The 15,011-nt window shown below is 41.8% G+C and overlaps 1 protein-coding gene across 1 annotated transcript in view; it reads left to right on the top strand.

Annotated features, from left to right (window-relative positions):
* Window positions 1–14,086, top strand: part of LOC135088879 (UDP-glycosyltransferase UGT5-like) — a 20,256-nt gene extending 6,170 nt beyond the window's left edge. Inside the window, exons 2-10 of the mRNA XM_063983940.1 lie at window positions 1,237–1,410; window positions 1,492–1,734; window positions 1,830–1,981; window positions 5,320–5,327; window positions 5,608–5,768; window positions 6,119–6,283; window positions 9,653–9,875; window positions 13,191–13,410; window positions 13,548–14,086. Of these exons, the coding sequence (XP_063840010.1) occupies window positions 1,237–1,410; window positions 1,492–1,734; window positions 1,830–1,981; window positions 5,320–5,327; window positions 5,608–5,768; window positions 6,119–6,283; window positions 9,653–9,875; window positions 13,191–13,410; window positions 13,548–13,827 (1,626 nt within the window). The 3' untranslated portion in view covers window positions 13,828–14,086. The remainder of the gene's footprint in view (window positions 1–1,236; window positions 1,411–1,491; window positions 1,735–1,829; window positions 1,982–5,319; window positions 5,328–5,607; window positions 5,769–6,118; window positions 6,284–9,652; window positions 9,876–13,190; window positions 13,411–13,547) is intronic.
* Window positions 14,087–15,011: the final 925 nt, after the last annotated feature.

Below are 15,011 nucleotides of genomic sequence, written 5' to 3'. Positions count from 1 at the left end.
AAGTTTGCCTTAACAACAAAGACGGAATATACGTACATACATGCATATACATGTGTGTGTGTGTGTGTGTGTGTGTGTGTGTGTGTGTGTGTGTGTGTGTGTGTGTAATAAACAAGCGCACACATACTACTACTACTATTACTACTACTGCTAATGCCACTTCCACTACTACAACCACTACTACTACTACTATTATTATTACTACTACTACTACTACTACTACTACAACTACTTTTCTTTAATGTAAGAGGGCTACTGGCCAAGGGCAACAAAATTTTTCAATAAAAATGGCCCACTTAATGCCATTTCCCATAGATTTGTCAAACAGAATGATAAAAAACAGAGGATAAGTGTCAATAAACCTCACTCTTAAAAAAGCTCAGCTCACAGGAAAGAAGAAATACAGAAGCAGGCAGGGAGTTCCACAGTTTACCAGAGAAAGAGATAAATGACCGAGAATACTGGTTAACTCTTGCATTAGATAAGTGGACATAATAGGGGTGAGAGAAAAAAAGAAAGTCTTGTGCAGCGAGGTCGCGGGTGAAGGGGAGGCATGCAGTTAGCAAGATGAAAATAGCAGTTAGTGTGAAAATAGCGGTAGACGATAACAAGAGATGCAACATTGGTGCGGTGAGAAAAATGCTAAAGACAGTCAATTGGAGGAGAAAAGTTGATTCGCTGTCTAAAACAGCGGTATAAATGGAACATCCTCATACATATTCCATACATGGACGGAGAAGGCTCTTATTCAACGTTAGCAGCAGGGAAGAAGGGAGTGAGAAAAACTGGCGGAGACGACTCAGAACGCCAAACTTCTTAGAAGTTATTTTAGCAAGAGATATGTGAAATTTTCAGTTTATATTACAAGTAAAGGACAGACCGAGGATGTTCTGTGTAGAAGAGGGGGATAGTTGTGTGTCATTGAAGAAGAGGGGGATAGTTGAGTGTCATTGAAAAAGAGGGGATAAATATCTGATAATAATAATAATAATAATAATAATAATAATAATAATAATAATAATAATAATAATAATAATAACAATAATAATAATAATAATAATAATAATAATAATAATAATAATAATAATAATAAGCGAAGGTTAAGACACTCAGGGTATTGGTGACAAGGCAAAGAGGTGAAGAATGAAAGAATGGCTGCCAGCCAAGAGTAAGAGAGGTAATATCAACGCTTTCAAACTATCAGAGACACATAAGATATTTTTCTTTTATCGACAGATGAAGATGGTGATGCTATGCATGCTAGCTTTGGCCCTGGTGGGGAGCGCCGCTGGGGACCTGCCGCCCCGTGACAGATCGTACAAAATCCTTGTTCTTAGTCCTGTGACGTGTCCAAGTCACAGAAATATGTTCAAATCCCCAGTCGAAATCCTGGCTGAACGAGGACACAAGGTGGGAAGACGTAATGGTGTGCACTCAGCCATTTCTATTCTCAATTTTTCTGTCTTGTTAGCATGACATTTCTGTCCACAGATAGTGATGCTTATCCCCTTGCCATCAATCTCCAAACATCCAAACGTGAAAGAGATAAACATTGAGATGCCCGAACCAAATATGAATTTATTTGTAGAAGGCAAATCTCTTGGAGGTTTACCTGTTCTGGGGAAAGACCTACCTGCAATGGCGCAGAATTTTTACCAGATACCATCGGTGAAGCAGTTATATGAAAAAAGGAAAGACTTTGATCTCATACTAGTGGATCACATGTTCAATGAGGTAAGTTAATGCCAAATCCGAAGAGTCTCCCTGTATTTCCATCACTAAAATAAACCACCACCATCAACGCTCACTACCTCACATTTTCTTTCAAGGCCGTTTACCCATTCCTGCACGAGGTCCCTTTCATCACAGTCGCTGCACCCGGGATGGACCACCGCCAGAGTGCCGTCTTGGGCAACGTCCTCAACCCTTCCTACGCCCCTCACTTGATTGGCAGCTTCCCCTTTCCCTTGTCTCTGTGGTAGCGAATCAAGAACGCCTTCATGCACATCTGTGTGCCAATCTTCTGGAGGAACTGGGCGGTTGTGCCGCTGATTCAGAAAAAGGTAAAGCAATGGTGGTAATAAATATATATATATATATATATGTATATATATATATATATATATATATATATATATATATATATATATATATATATATATATATATATATATATATATATATATATATATATATATATATATATATCTTTTTTTTTTTTAATTATGTAGGAGGGTCACTGGCCAAGGGCAGCAAAAATCCAATAAAAAAAGGAGCCCACTAAAATGCCAGTCCCATAAAAGGGTCCAAAACAGTAGTCAAAAATTGAAGGATAAGTGTCTTGAAACCTCCCTCTTGAAGGAATTCAAGTCATAGGAAGTGGAAATACAGAAGCAGGCAGGGAGTTCGAGAGTTTACCAGAGAAAGGAATGAATGATTGAGAATACTGGTTAATTCTTGCATTAGAGAGGTGGACAAAATAGGGGTGAGAGAAAGAAGAAAGTCTTGTGCAGTGAGGCCGCGGGAGGAGGGGAGGCATGCAGTTAGCAAGATTAGAAGAGCAGTTAGCATGAAAAGAGCGGTAGAAGACAGCTAGAGATGCAACATTGCGGCGATGAGAGAGAGGCTGAAAATAGTCAGTTAGAGAGGAGGAGCTGATGAGACGAAAAGCTTTTGATTCCACCCTGTCTAGAAGAGCAATATGAGTGGAACCCCCACCAGACATGTGAAGCATACTCCATACATGGACAGATAAGGTTCTCGTACAGGGTTAGCAGCTAGGGGGGTGAGAAAAACTGGCGGAGACTTCTCAGAACGCCTAACTTCATAGAAGCTTTTTTAGCTAGAGTCGAGATGTGAAGTTTCCAGTTCAGATTATAAGTAAAGGACAGACCGAGGATGTTCAGTGTAGAAGAGGGGGACAGTTAAGTATCATTGAAGAAGAGGGGATAGTTGTCTGGAAGGTTGTGTTGAGTTGTTAGATGGAGGAATTGAGTTTTTGAGGCATTGAACAATACCAAGTTTGCTCTGCCCCAATCAGAAATTTTAGAAAGATCAGAAGTCAAGCGTTCTGTGGCTTCCCTGCGTGAAATGCTTACCTCCTGAAGGGTTGGACGTCTATGAAAAGACGTGGAAAAGTGCAGGGTGGTATCATCAGCGTAGGAGTGGATAGGACAAGAAGTTTGGTTTAGAAGATCATTAATGAATAATAAGAAGAGAGTGGGTGACAGAACAGAACCCTGAGGAACACCACAGTTAATAGGTGACAACAGTGACCGTCTACCACAGCAGCAATAGAACGGTCAGAAAGGAAACTTGAGATGAAGGTACAGAGAGAAGGATAGAAGCCGTAGGAGGGTAGTCTGGAAATCAAAGCTTTGTGTCAGACTCTATCAAAAGCTTTTGATATGTCCAAGGCAACAGCAAAAGTTTTACCAAAATCTCTAAAAGAGGATGACCAAGACTCAGTAAGGAAAGCCAGAAGATCACCAGTAGAGCAGCCTTGACGGAACCCATACTGGTGATCAGATAGAGGGTTGTGAAGTGATAGATGTTAAAGAATCTTCCTGTTGAGAATATATTCGAAAACTTTAAATAGGCAGGAAATTAAAGCAATAGGACGGTAGTTTGAGGGATTAGAACGGTCACCCTTTTTAGGTACAGGTTGAATGTAGGCAAACTTCCAGCAAGAAGGAAAAGTAGATGTTGACAGACAGAGCTGAAGCTGAGCGAGGGCATGGAAAACATCATTGCGAAGAATTTTAATAGGAGGCATGAAGTAGTCAGAGGGTGGAGGAGAGGGAGGAACAAGGCCAGAATCGTCCAAGGTAGAGTTTTTAGCAAAGGTTTGAGCGAAGAATTCAGCTTTAGAAAGAAGAAGAAACAAAGTTATTGGAGATATTTTTAGCTAGATGCCAGAAGTGACGAGGGGAGTTAAATCTTGAAAGGTTTTGACACTTTCTGTTAATGAAGGAGTTTTTAGCTATATGGAGAACAGACTTGGCATGGTTCCGGGCAGAAATATAAAGTGCATGAGATTCTGGTGATGGAAGGCTTAAGTACCCTTTGTGGGCCACCTCTCTAACATGTATAGCACGAGAACTAGCAGTGTTAAACCAAGGTTTAGAAAGTTTAGGTCGAAAAAAAGAGTGAGGAATGTACGCCTCCATGCCAGACACTATCACCTCTGTTATGCGCTCATCACAGAAAGACGGGTCTCTGACACGGAAGCAGTAGTTATTCCAAGGAAAATCACCAAAATACCTCCTCAGGTTCCCCGAACTAGCAGAGGCAAAACTCCAGAAGCATCTTCGCTTAGGGGGAATCCTGAGGAGGGATTGGAGCGATAGGACAAGATACAGATATGAGATTGTGATCGGAGGAGCCCAACGAAGAAGATAGGGTGACAGCATAAGCAGAAGGATTAGAGGTCAGGAAAAGATCAAGAATGTTGGGTGTATCTCCAAGACGGTCAGAAATACTAGTAGGGTGTTGCACCAATTGCTCTAAGTCGTGGAGGATAGCAAAGTTGAAGGCTAGTTCACCAGGATGGTCAGTGAAGGAATAGGAAAGCCAAAGCTGGTGGTGAACATTGAAGTCTCCAAGAATGGAGATCTCTGTAAAAGGGAAGAGGGTCAGAATGTGCTCTACTTTCGAAGTTAAGTAGTCAAAGAATTTCTTATAGTCAGAGGAGTTAGGTGAGAAGTATACAGCACAGGTAAATTTAGTTTGAGAGTGACTCTGTAGTCGTAGCCAGATGGTGGAAAACTCGGAAGATTCAAGAGCGTGGGCACGAGAGCAGGTTAAGTCATTGCGCACATAAACGCAGCATCCAGCTTTGGATCGAAAATGAGGATAGAGAAAGTAGGAGAGAATAGAAAAGGGGCTATTGTCAGTTGCCTCAGACACCTAAGTTTCAGTGAGAAAAAGAATATAAGGTTTAGAAGAGAAGAGGTGGTGTTCTACAAATTGAAAATTAGATCTTAGACCGCGAATGTTGCAGAAGTTAATGAAGAAAAAGTTGAGGGGGGTGTCAAGACACTTAAGGTCCTCGACAGAAAGGCAGTCCGACCTGGAAACATTTATGGTCTCCTCCCCAGATGGGGACTCCGAGGCTGGTGTAGGAGGCGCCATGATGATTTTAAAATTTTTGAGTGAAGGGTGTGTGTGTTATTAGGTGCTTGTAGTTTTGAGTGGAGGAAGAGAGTTGTCTTTAGAGGACAGGCTGTGACTGCCTCCTTGTGTTGTGAGACACAAAAGAAAACGTTCAGTGAGGTCACAGCTGGGTTTAATGATAAGTTCACAGCACCCCCTGAACAGTGCTGGAAGTAATTATCGTTTCGGCAGGTGTTTACTACTCCTCCTACATACGTATATATATATATATATATATATATATATATATATATATATATATATATATATATATATATATATATATATATATATATATATATATATATATATATATATATATATATATATATGTATATATATGTATATATAATACACACACACACACACACACACACACACACACTTGAAGGTCTCTGTTCAAGTGCTCCCTAGACTTAAGAGATCAACGAGCACCGCCAGCGCGCCAATAAGAAATTGAGCTTAATAAGCCTAAAGCGGCCGGATCCACCTACTTCACATATAAGCCGCACAGAGCCACAACGCAGTCAGTTCGCCTGAAGATGACTTCAGAGATAGCTCGAAACGTTGCACAGTTCATTTTTGGAGAGCTCCTCGGAATAATAACTCTCCCAGTAAAGGAAATGATTAGTAAAAGAGAAAAAAATAATAAAAAAATTAAACAATGATGAAGTTGCTCTTCATGTCATGCTCTCGTCTGTCTAAAAGAGAATATATATATATATATATATATATATATATATATATATATATATATATATATATATATATATATATATATATATATATATATATATATATATATATATATATATATATATATATATATATATATATATATATATATATATATATATATATATATATATATATATATATATGACGTCGTCTGTACGGAATCTCAAGTTGAAGAGGAGGCTGTAGCCACAAACCATAAACAGTTTAATTCCCGTTACTCGTACAGATCTCAGGCCAGTTCCCTGACCTGCCGCCGCTGCTGGACATCGAGAGGAACCAGAGTCTGACACTGATGAACACTCACTTCAGCATTACCACGCCGGTGCCACTCCTGCCCTCACAGGTGGAGGTGGGCGCCATACACTGCCGCCCTGGCAAGCCTCTTCCGCAGGTAAATGATAATATAACTTTGTTATTTTATTCTCAACCCGTCAAGGATGCAACAAATAGAGACAGAGGAGGAGGCAGTAGGCACCTGCCGAAACGATAATTACTCCCAGAAAGGTCTAAAGCAGTGGATCAGGGGGGTACTGTGAACTTATCATTAAACCCATCTGTGACCTCACTGAACGATTCCTTTTGTGTCTCACAACACAAGGGGGCAGTCACAGCCTGCCTCTAAACACAACTCTCTTTCTCCACACAAATCTACAAGCACCTAATAACACACACACACCCTTCACTCAAAATTTCAAAATTCATGGCGATTCCTACAACAGCTTTGGAGTCCCCATCTGGGGAGGGGACCGCAAATGTCCCCAGGTAAAACTGCCCTTCTGATGACGACCCTAAGTGTCTTGACACCCTTTGACACTTTTCTTCATTAGCTTCGGCAACATTCGTGGTTTAAGATATAACTTTCAATCTGTAGAACACCACCTCTCCTCTTCTAAACCTCATCTTCTTTTCCTCACTGAAACTTAGGTGTTTGTGGCAACTGACAGTAGCCCCTTTTCTGTTCCCTTCTGCTTTCTCTATTCTCATTTTCGATCCAAAGCTGGATGTTGTATTTATATGTGCAACGACATAACCTGCTCTCGTGCCCACGTTCTTGAATCTTCCGAGTTTTCCACCATCTGGCTACGACTACAGAGTCACTCTCAATCTAAATTTTTCTGCTCTGTTTACCTCTCACCTAAGTTCTGAGACTATGAAAAATTCTTTGACTGCTTAAATTTCAAAGTGGAGCACATTCTGACTCACTTCCTTTTTGCAGACATCTCCATTCTTGGAGACTTCAATGTTCACCACCAGCTTTGGCTTTCCTCTCCCTTCACTGACCATCCTGGTGAACTAGCCTTCAACTTTGCTATCCTCCACGACTTAGAGCAACTGGTGCAACACCCTACTCGTATTCCTGACCGTCTTGGAGATACGCCCAACATTCTTGACCTTTTTCTAACCTCTAATCCTTCTGCTTATGCTGTCAACCTCTCTTTTCCGTTGGACTCCTCCGATCACAATCTCACATCTGTATCTTGTCCTATCGCTCCAATCCCTCCTCAGGATACCCTTAAGGGAAGGTGACTCTGGCGTTTTGCTTCTGCTAGCTGGGGGGACCCGAGGAGGTATTTTGGTGATTTTCCTTCGAATGACTACTGCTTTCGTGTCAGAGACCCGTCTTTGTGTGCTGAGTTTATAAGAAAGGTAATAGTGTCTGGCATGGAGGCCAGAGGTGGCCCACAAAAGGTACTTAAGCCTTCCATCACCAGAATCTCATGCACTTTACATTTCTGCCCGGAACCATGCCAAGTCTGATCTCCAACTAGCCAAAAGCTCCTTAATTAACAGAAAGTGTCAAAATCTTTCAAGATCTAACTCCCCTCGTGACTTATGGCATCTAGCCAAAAATATCTCCAATAAGTTTCTTCTTCTTTCCCTCTTTTATTTCAACCAGATGGCACCACTGCTATCACATCTATTTCTAAAGCTGAACTCTTCGCTCAAACCTTTGCTAAACACACTACCTTGGACGATTCTGGGCTTGTTCCTCCCTCTCCTCCACCCTCTGACTACTTCGTGTTACCTATTAAAATTCTTCGCAATGATGTTTTCCATGCCCTCACTGGCCTAAACCCTTGGAAAGCTTATGGACTTGATGGGACCCCTCCTATTGTTCTCCGAAACTGTGCCTCCGTGCGTGCACCTTGCCTAGTCAAACTCTTTCTGCTCTATCTGTCAACATCTATCTTTCTTTCTTGCTGGAAGTTTGCCTACATTCAGCCTGTTCCTAAAAATAGTGACCATTTTAATCTCTCAAACTACCGTCCTATTGCTTTAATTTCTTGCCTATCTAAAGTTTTTGAGTCTATCCTCAACAGGAAGATTCTTAAACATCTATCACTTCACAACCTTCTCTATCTGATCGCCAGTGTGAGTTCCGTCAAGCCCGCTCTACTGGTGATCTTCTGGCTTTCCTTACTGAGTCTTGGTCATCCCCTTTTAGAAGTTTTGGTGAAACTTTTGCTGTTGCTTTGGACATATCAAAACCTTTTGATAGAGTCTGGCACACAGCTTTGATTTCCAAACTACCCTCTTACGGCTTCTATCCTTCTCTCTGTAACTTCATCTCAAGTTTCCTCTCTGACCGTTCTGTTGCTGCCGTGGTAGACGGTCACTGTTCTCCTAAATCTGTTAACAGTGGTATTCCTCAGGGTTCTATCCTGTCACCCACTCTCTTCTTATTATTCATCAATGACCTTCTAAACGAAACTTTTTGTCCTATACACTCCTACGCTGATGATACCACCCTGCACTTTTTTCACGTCTTTTCATAGACGTCCAATCCTTCAGGAAGTGAACATTTCACGCAGGGAAGCCACAGAACGCCTGACTCCTGATCTTTCTAAAATTTCTGATTGGGGCAGAGCCAACTTGGTATTGTTCAGTGCCTCAAAAACTCAATTCCTCCATCTATCATCTCGACACAAACTTCCAGACAACTATCTCCTCTTCTTCAGTGACACTCAACTGCCCCCCTCTTCTACACTGAACATCCTCAGTCTGTCCTTTACTTATAATCTGAACTGGAAACTTCACATCTCGACTCTAGCTAAAACAGCTTCTATGAAGTTAGGTGTTCTAAGACGTCTCCGCCAGTTTTTTTTCACTTGCCCAGCTGCTAACTCTGTACATGGGCCTTATCCGTCCATGTATGGAGTATGCTTCACATGTCTGGGGGTTCCACTCATACCGCTCTTCTAGACAGGGTGGAATCAAAAACTTTGTCTCATCAACTCCTCTCCTCTAACTGACTGTCTTCAGCCTCTCTCTCATCGCCGCAATGTTGCATCTCTAGCTGTCTTCTACCGCTCTTTTCATGTTAACTCCCTTTCTGATCTTGCTAACTGCATGCCTCCCCTCCTCCCGCGGCCTCGCTGCACAAGTCTTTCTTCTTTTTCTCACCCCTATTCTGTCGCCAACTCTAATGCAAGAGTTAACCAGTATTCTCAGTCATTCAGCCCTTTATCTGATAATCTCTGGAATTTCCTGCCAGCTTTTGTATTTCCACCTTCCTATGATTTAAATTCCTTCAAGAGGGAGGTTTCAAGACAACTATCCTTTAATTTTTGACTACTGCTTTGGACCTTTTTCGGGGACTGGCTTCTCAGTGGGCTTTTTTTTTCTTTTTGTTGGATTTTTGTTGCCTTTGGCCAGTATCCCTCCTACATAAAAAAAAAAAAAATAAGAATCACAAATAAAGATAGCTATTATTCTCTTCACAGTCACTAGTGAGTGGCATTCCTTTCCCTTATCTGAGGATCTGGAGTTGTGGCTCTCAGAGGCTGGCTCTATGGGCGTCATTTACTTCAGTCTGGGATCAATCCTGCGTGGTGAACTTATGCCACCGGAATACCTCCAAGTCTTCCTGGAAGCTTTCCGCAGACTGCCGCAGCGGGTTCTGTGGAAGTACGAGGGGGAGCTGGAGGGCGCGTCCGACAACGTCAAGGTCAGCAGCTGGCTCCCACAGCAGGACATCCTCGGTAAGTCTGCCACCATATCATTATGATGAAAGATAAGATTTATTGGAAATTCGTGTCGTGCTCCTGCAAGGGGGCCTGGCTCAGTGGCCTCACACGCATTTTAGGAACCTTAGACGATATGAGAGGCTTTCTCTATGCTCATTTTCAATCCAAAGCTGGATGTTGCGTCTATGTGCGCAATGATTTAACCTGCTCTCATGCCCACGCTCTTGAATCTTCCAAGTTTTCCACCATCTGGCTACGACTACATAATCACTCATAAATTAAATTTATCTGTGCATTATACCTCTCACCTAACTATGATTATAAGAAATTCTTTGATTACTTAACTTCCAAAGTAGAGCACATTCTAATTCTCTTCCCTTTTGCGGAGATCTCCTTTCTCGGAGACTTCAATGTTCTCCACCAGGTTTGGCTTTCCTCTCTCTTCACTGACTATTCTGATGGACTAGCCTCCACGATCTAGAGAAACTGGTGCAACACTCTACTCCTATTCCTGACCGTCTTGAAGATACGTCCAACATTCTTGACATTTTCATAACCTCCAATCCTTCTGCTTTTGCTGTCACCCTGTCTTCTCTATTGGGTTCCTCCGATCACAATCTCACATCTGTATCTTTTCTTATCGCCCGATCCCTCAAAGCGGAGGTGCCTCTGGCATTTTGCCTCTGCTAATTGGGTGACCTGAGGAGATATTATGCTGATTTTCTTTGGAATGACTACTGTTTCGGCGGCAGAGACCCGTCTCTGTGTGCTCAGCGCATAGGCATGAAGGCATACGGTTTTCTCTCGACCTTAACCTTCCAAACCTTGGTTTAACACAGACTGTTTTCGTGCTATACATGACAAAGGTGGCCCACAAAGAGTTCTTGAGCCTTCGTCACCTGAATCTCACGTGCTTTATATTTCTGCCCAGAAGCTTGGCAATTCTGTTCTCTAACTAGCCAAAAACTCCTTCATTAATATTGTTAAAATTTTTCAAGTTCTAACTTTCTTCGAGATTTCTGGAACATACCAAAAAACATCTCAAATAGCTTTCTCGTTTTTCCCTGCTCTATTTCAACCTGATGGAACCACTGCCATCTCATTTATTTCTAAAGCTGAACTTTTCGCTCAAACCATTGTTTAAAACCCTACCTTGAATGATTCAGAGGCTTGTTCCTCCCTCTCCTCCACCCTCTGACTATTCCATGCTACCCATTAACATCCTTCACATTGATGTTTTCCTTGCCCTCGCTGGCCTAAACCCTCGGAAGGCTTATGGACCTGATGGGGTCTCTCCTATTGTTCTCTGAAACTGTGCCTCCATGTTTGCACCTTACCTTATCATACTTTCAACTCTGTCTATCAACATCTACATTTTCTTCTTGGAAGTGTGCCTACATTCAGCCTGTTCCTGAAACAGGTGACCGTTATAATCCCTCAAATCACCGTTTTATTGCTTTGATTTCCTGCCTATCTAAAGTTTTTTTAATCTATCCTCGACAGGAAGATTCTTAAACATATACCATTTCACAAACTTTTACCTGATCGGCAGTAAGGGGTTCTGTACAGGTGATTTGGCTTTCTTTACTGAATCTTGGTCATCTTCTTTTAGAGATTTTTGTGAAACTTTTGCTGTTGCCTTAAGACATATCAAAAGCTTTTGATAGAGTTTGGCACAAAGTTTTGATTTCCAAACTACCCTCCTACGGCTTTTATCCTTCTCTTTGTAACTTCATCTTAAGTTTCCTTTTTCTGACCGTTCTATTGCTACTGTTGTAGATAGTCATTGCTCTTCTCATAAATCTATTAACAGTGGTGTTCCTCAGGTTTCTGTTTTGTCACCCACTCTCATCAATAATTTTCTAAACCAGACTTCTTGTCCTATTCACTTCTACACTGATGATACCACCCTGCACTTTTCCACGCCTTTTCGTTGAAGTCCAACCCTTCATGAAGTAAACACTTCACGCAGGGAAGCCACAGAACGCCTGACTTCTGATCTTTCTAAAATTTCTTATTGGTATTGTTCAATGCCTCAAAAACTCAAATCTTCCATCTATCAACTCGACACAACCTTCCAGACAACTATCCCCTTTTCTTCACTTATCTGTCCCCTTCTTCTTCAGTGACACTCATCTGTCCCCCTCTTCTATAATGAACATCCTCAGTCTGTCCTTTACTATAATCTAAACTGAAAACTTCTCATCTCATCACTGGCCAAAACAGTTTCTATGAAGATAGGTGTTATGAGTCGTCTCCACCAGTTTTTCACACCCCCTTCTCCCCACCCAGCTGCTAATACTGTACAGGGGCCTTATGTATGGAGTACGCTTCAAATGTATGGAGAGAAGTGTGTTCCACTCATACCGCTCTTTTAGACAGGATGGAATCAAAAGCTTTTCGTTTTATCTCTTCTCTAATTGACTGTCTTCAGCTTCTTTCTCATTCCCGCAATGTTGCATCTCTTACTATGTTCTACCCCTATTTTCATGCCAACTGCTCTTTTGATCTTGCTAACTGCATGCCTCCCCTCCTCCTGCAGCCTCGCTGCACAAGACCTTCTTTTTCTCATCCCTATTCTGTCCACCTCTTCAATGCCTTTTTTTATTACAGTTTTGTTGCCCTTGGCTGGTGCCTCTCCTATATAACAAAAAAATAAATAAAATAAAGTTGTATGCCTCCACATGGCAGTCTGAGTAAAAGAAACATACCTATGCCCATGAAAGTGAAAGTAGTAGTCCAGTATAAAAGAATAAAATTCCAGTCAACCCCTATAATATTAGTGCAATGATTTATTGAAGTTAAAATGCATTTCAAGATGCAAAAAAGCCTTCTGTGTTACACGTGCTTCCCGGAGGGAGGTTGGCGGTGAACGTTGTAAATTGAGTGCTTTGAAGTTATATTCCTCTGCAGCAGTAGAGGCATGAATGACAACCTTGAGGTTTTTCGCTGTTTTATGGCCTACAAGTAGCCTGGACTAGTATGTATTTGCCCTACATTAGGAAATAAGATGTAGCCTAGGGGAAGCTGACCCGAGTGTAGAGGAAGCTGTTTGTGGTATCCTGAGTGACCTATGGTCACTCAGGATACCAGGATACCAGGTAGAATTGGCGCCCATTGTTAAGTTGCGAGGCTGTATCTATCTATCTATCTATCTATCTATCTATATATATATATATATATATATATATATATATATATATATATATATATATATATATATATATATATATATATATATATATATATATATATATATATATATACTGGTCTTCACAGAGTCTCCTTCTTCAATGTGTACACATTATGTGGTTTTTCTTTGTGCAACAGCTCACCAGAGCGTGAAAGTGTTCATCTCCCATGGCGGCCTCTTCAGCCTTCAGGAATCCATCTTTCATGAAAAGCCTCTCCTCGTCCTGCCTGTCTTCGGTGACCAGCCCAGGAACGGCATGGTCGTAGAAAACTTGGATATTGGTCGTGTGTTGGTGTGGGAAGAACTTACTGCTGACAGGATCGTCGACACCCTCACTGACATCATCAGCAACCAGAAGTGAGTTTCCCTGAGCAGTCCAGTGTGTACATTCCCTCTTTGGTTCATGATGGGTTCTGTCAGGCAGGCATGATGTACTCGTAAAGGCCAGTCAGAGAGGTGTCCATCAGTGTCCAATTGATTCTGTCATTGTCCAGGTACAAAGAAAACGTGGCCAGGATGTCGGCGTATTTAAGGGATCAACCGATGACGCCACAGGAACTTGCGGTGTTCTGGACGGAGTACGTGATCCGCCACCGAGGGGCGCCTCAGCTGAGATGCCCGGCCGCTCAGCTCTCCTGGGTGGAGTTCCTGATGCTGGACGTGGTGGGTCTCCTGCTGCTGGCCCTGCTGCTGCCGCTGCTTCTCATCCGCCGACTCTTGAAGGCAATCTTCGCGGCCGTCCTCGGTGGCAACTCGAAAAGGAAGTGGGACTAAGGATTATGAAAAATGGATATCGAGGAATAAGAGATATGCTTGATAGAGTTGTGGTATTTGTGGTAACTTTAAATAATAACGGCAGGCTAGGCATTGTCATTTGGATGTTTTGAGCTTCAGATTTCTCCCATTAGCTTCCTTAATAATGTATATACAATGTTTCTGCTTGTTCTGCGTATGGATATAAGGAAAATTTCCCTAGTAGTAAAATCGGTTCTTGAAATAAAAAAAATAAAAAAAATAAAAAAACATAACTACATAACTGAGATATGTCGTCACAAAAACGAGGTTCTGTGGTGCTTGCTTAGTTACGCGGAAGCTCAGTCACTCCCAGTGAGAAACTAGCGGGTATCAAAAATAAACTCAGTCTTTGTCACGCATGGCGCACTCTCCATAGAGCCACATGCTTCAGTAGGTGTTAATTTTCCAGTCGGTTTGATATCGATTTACTATAAGGAACAGGAAAAAAAAATGGTGCTATCGTCTATGCGCATGCACGTGTGTGAATGAGTGAGTGTGTGTGTGTGTGTGTGTGTGTGTGTGTGTGTGTGTGTGTGTGTGTGTGTGTGTGTGTGTGTGTGTGTGTGTATGTGTTTCGTGTTTGGTTATGTTGTGGGCATGCTTCTTCTCTAGCCGATGCAGGCAGGAAAGAAAGCGATACCATGTAGAACACACCTATTACTCAAAATTCAAAATTTAATATGGCGACTCCTCGGGAGTCCCCGTCTGGGAAGGGGACCACAAAATTAATGTCCACAGCTCGGACTGCTCGATAGGGTCGATACTTCTGATATTGACCCGAAATGTCTTCACACTCTTCAGCTTTTTCCTCTTTAATTTCTGCAACATTGGCGGCCTTATATCTAAATTTCAACTTGTTGAACACCACCTCTCCTTTACTAAACCTCATCATCTCTTCTTCGCTGAAACCCAGTTGCCTAATGCATCTGACAGTAGCCCATCCTCCTTTCGCTCCTACTGATTCTATCCTCATTTCCAATCGAAAGCTGAATGTTGCATCTATGTGTGCAACCACCTAGCCTTCACTCTTGTCCACGCTCTTTAATCTTCCGAATCTACTATCTGGCTATGACTGCAGAGTCACTCTCAAACTAAATTTATCTGTGATATATATCTTTCACCCAACATCTCTAACGATAAAACATATCTTTGACTCATTAACT

The sequence above is a fragment of the Scylla paramamosain genome, chromosome 32, assembly GCF_035594125.1.
Source record: "Scylla paramamosain isolate STU-SP2022 chromosome 32, ASM3559412v1, whole genome shotgun sequence".
In the NCBI taxonomy this organism is placed as follows: Eukaryota; Metazoa; Arthropoda; class Malacostraca; order Decapoda; family Portunidae; genus Scylla; species Scylla paramamosain.
Note: the sequence above shows the minus strand (reverse complement) of the source record. Positions and strands in the feature narration are given on the sequence as shown.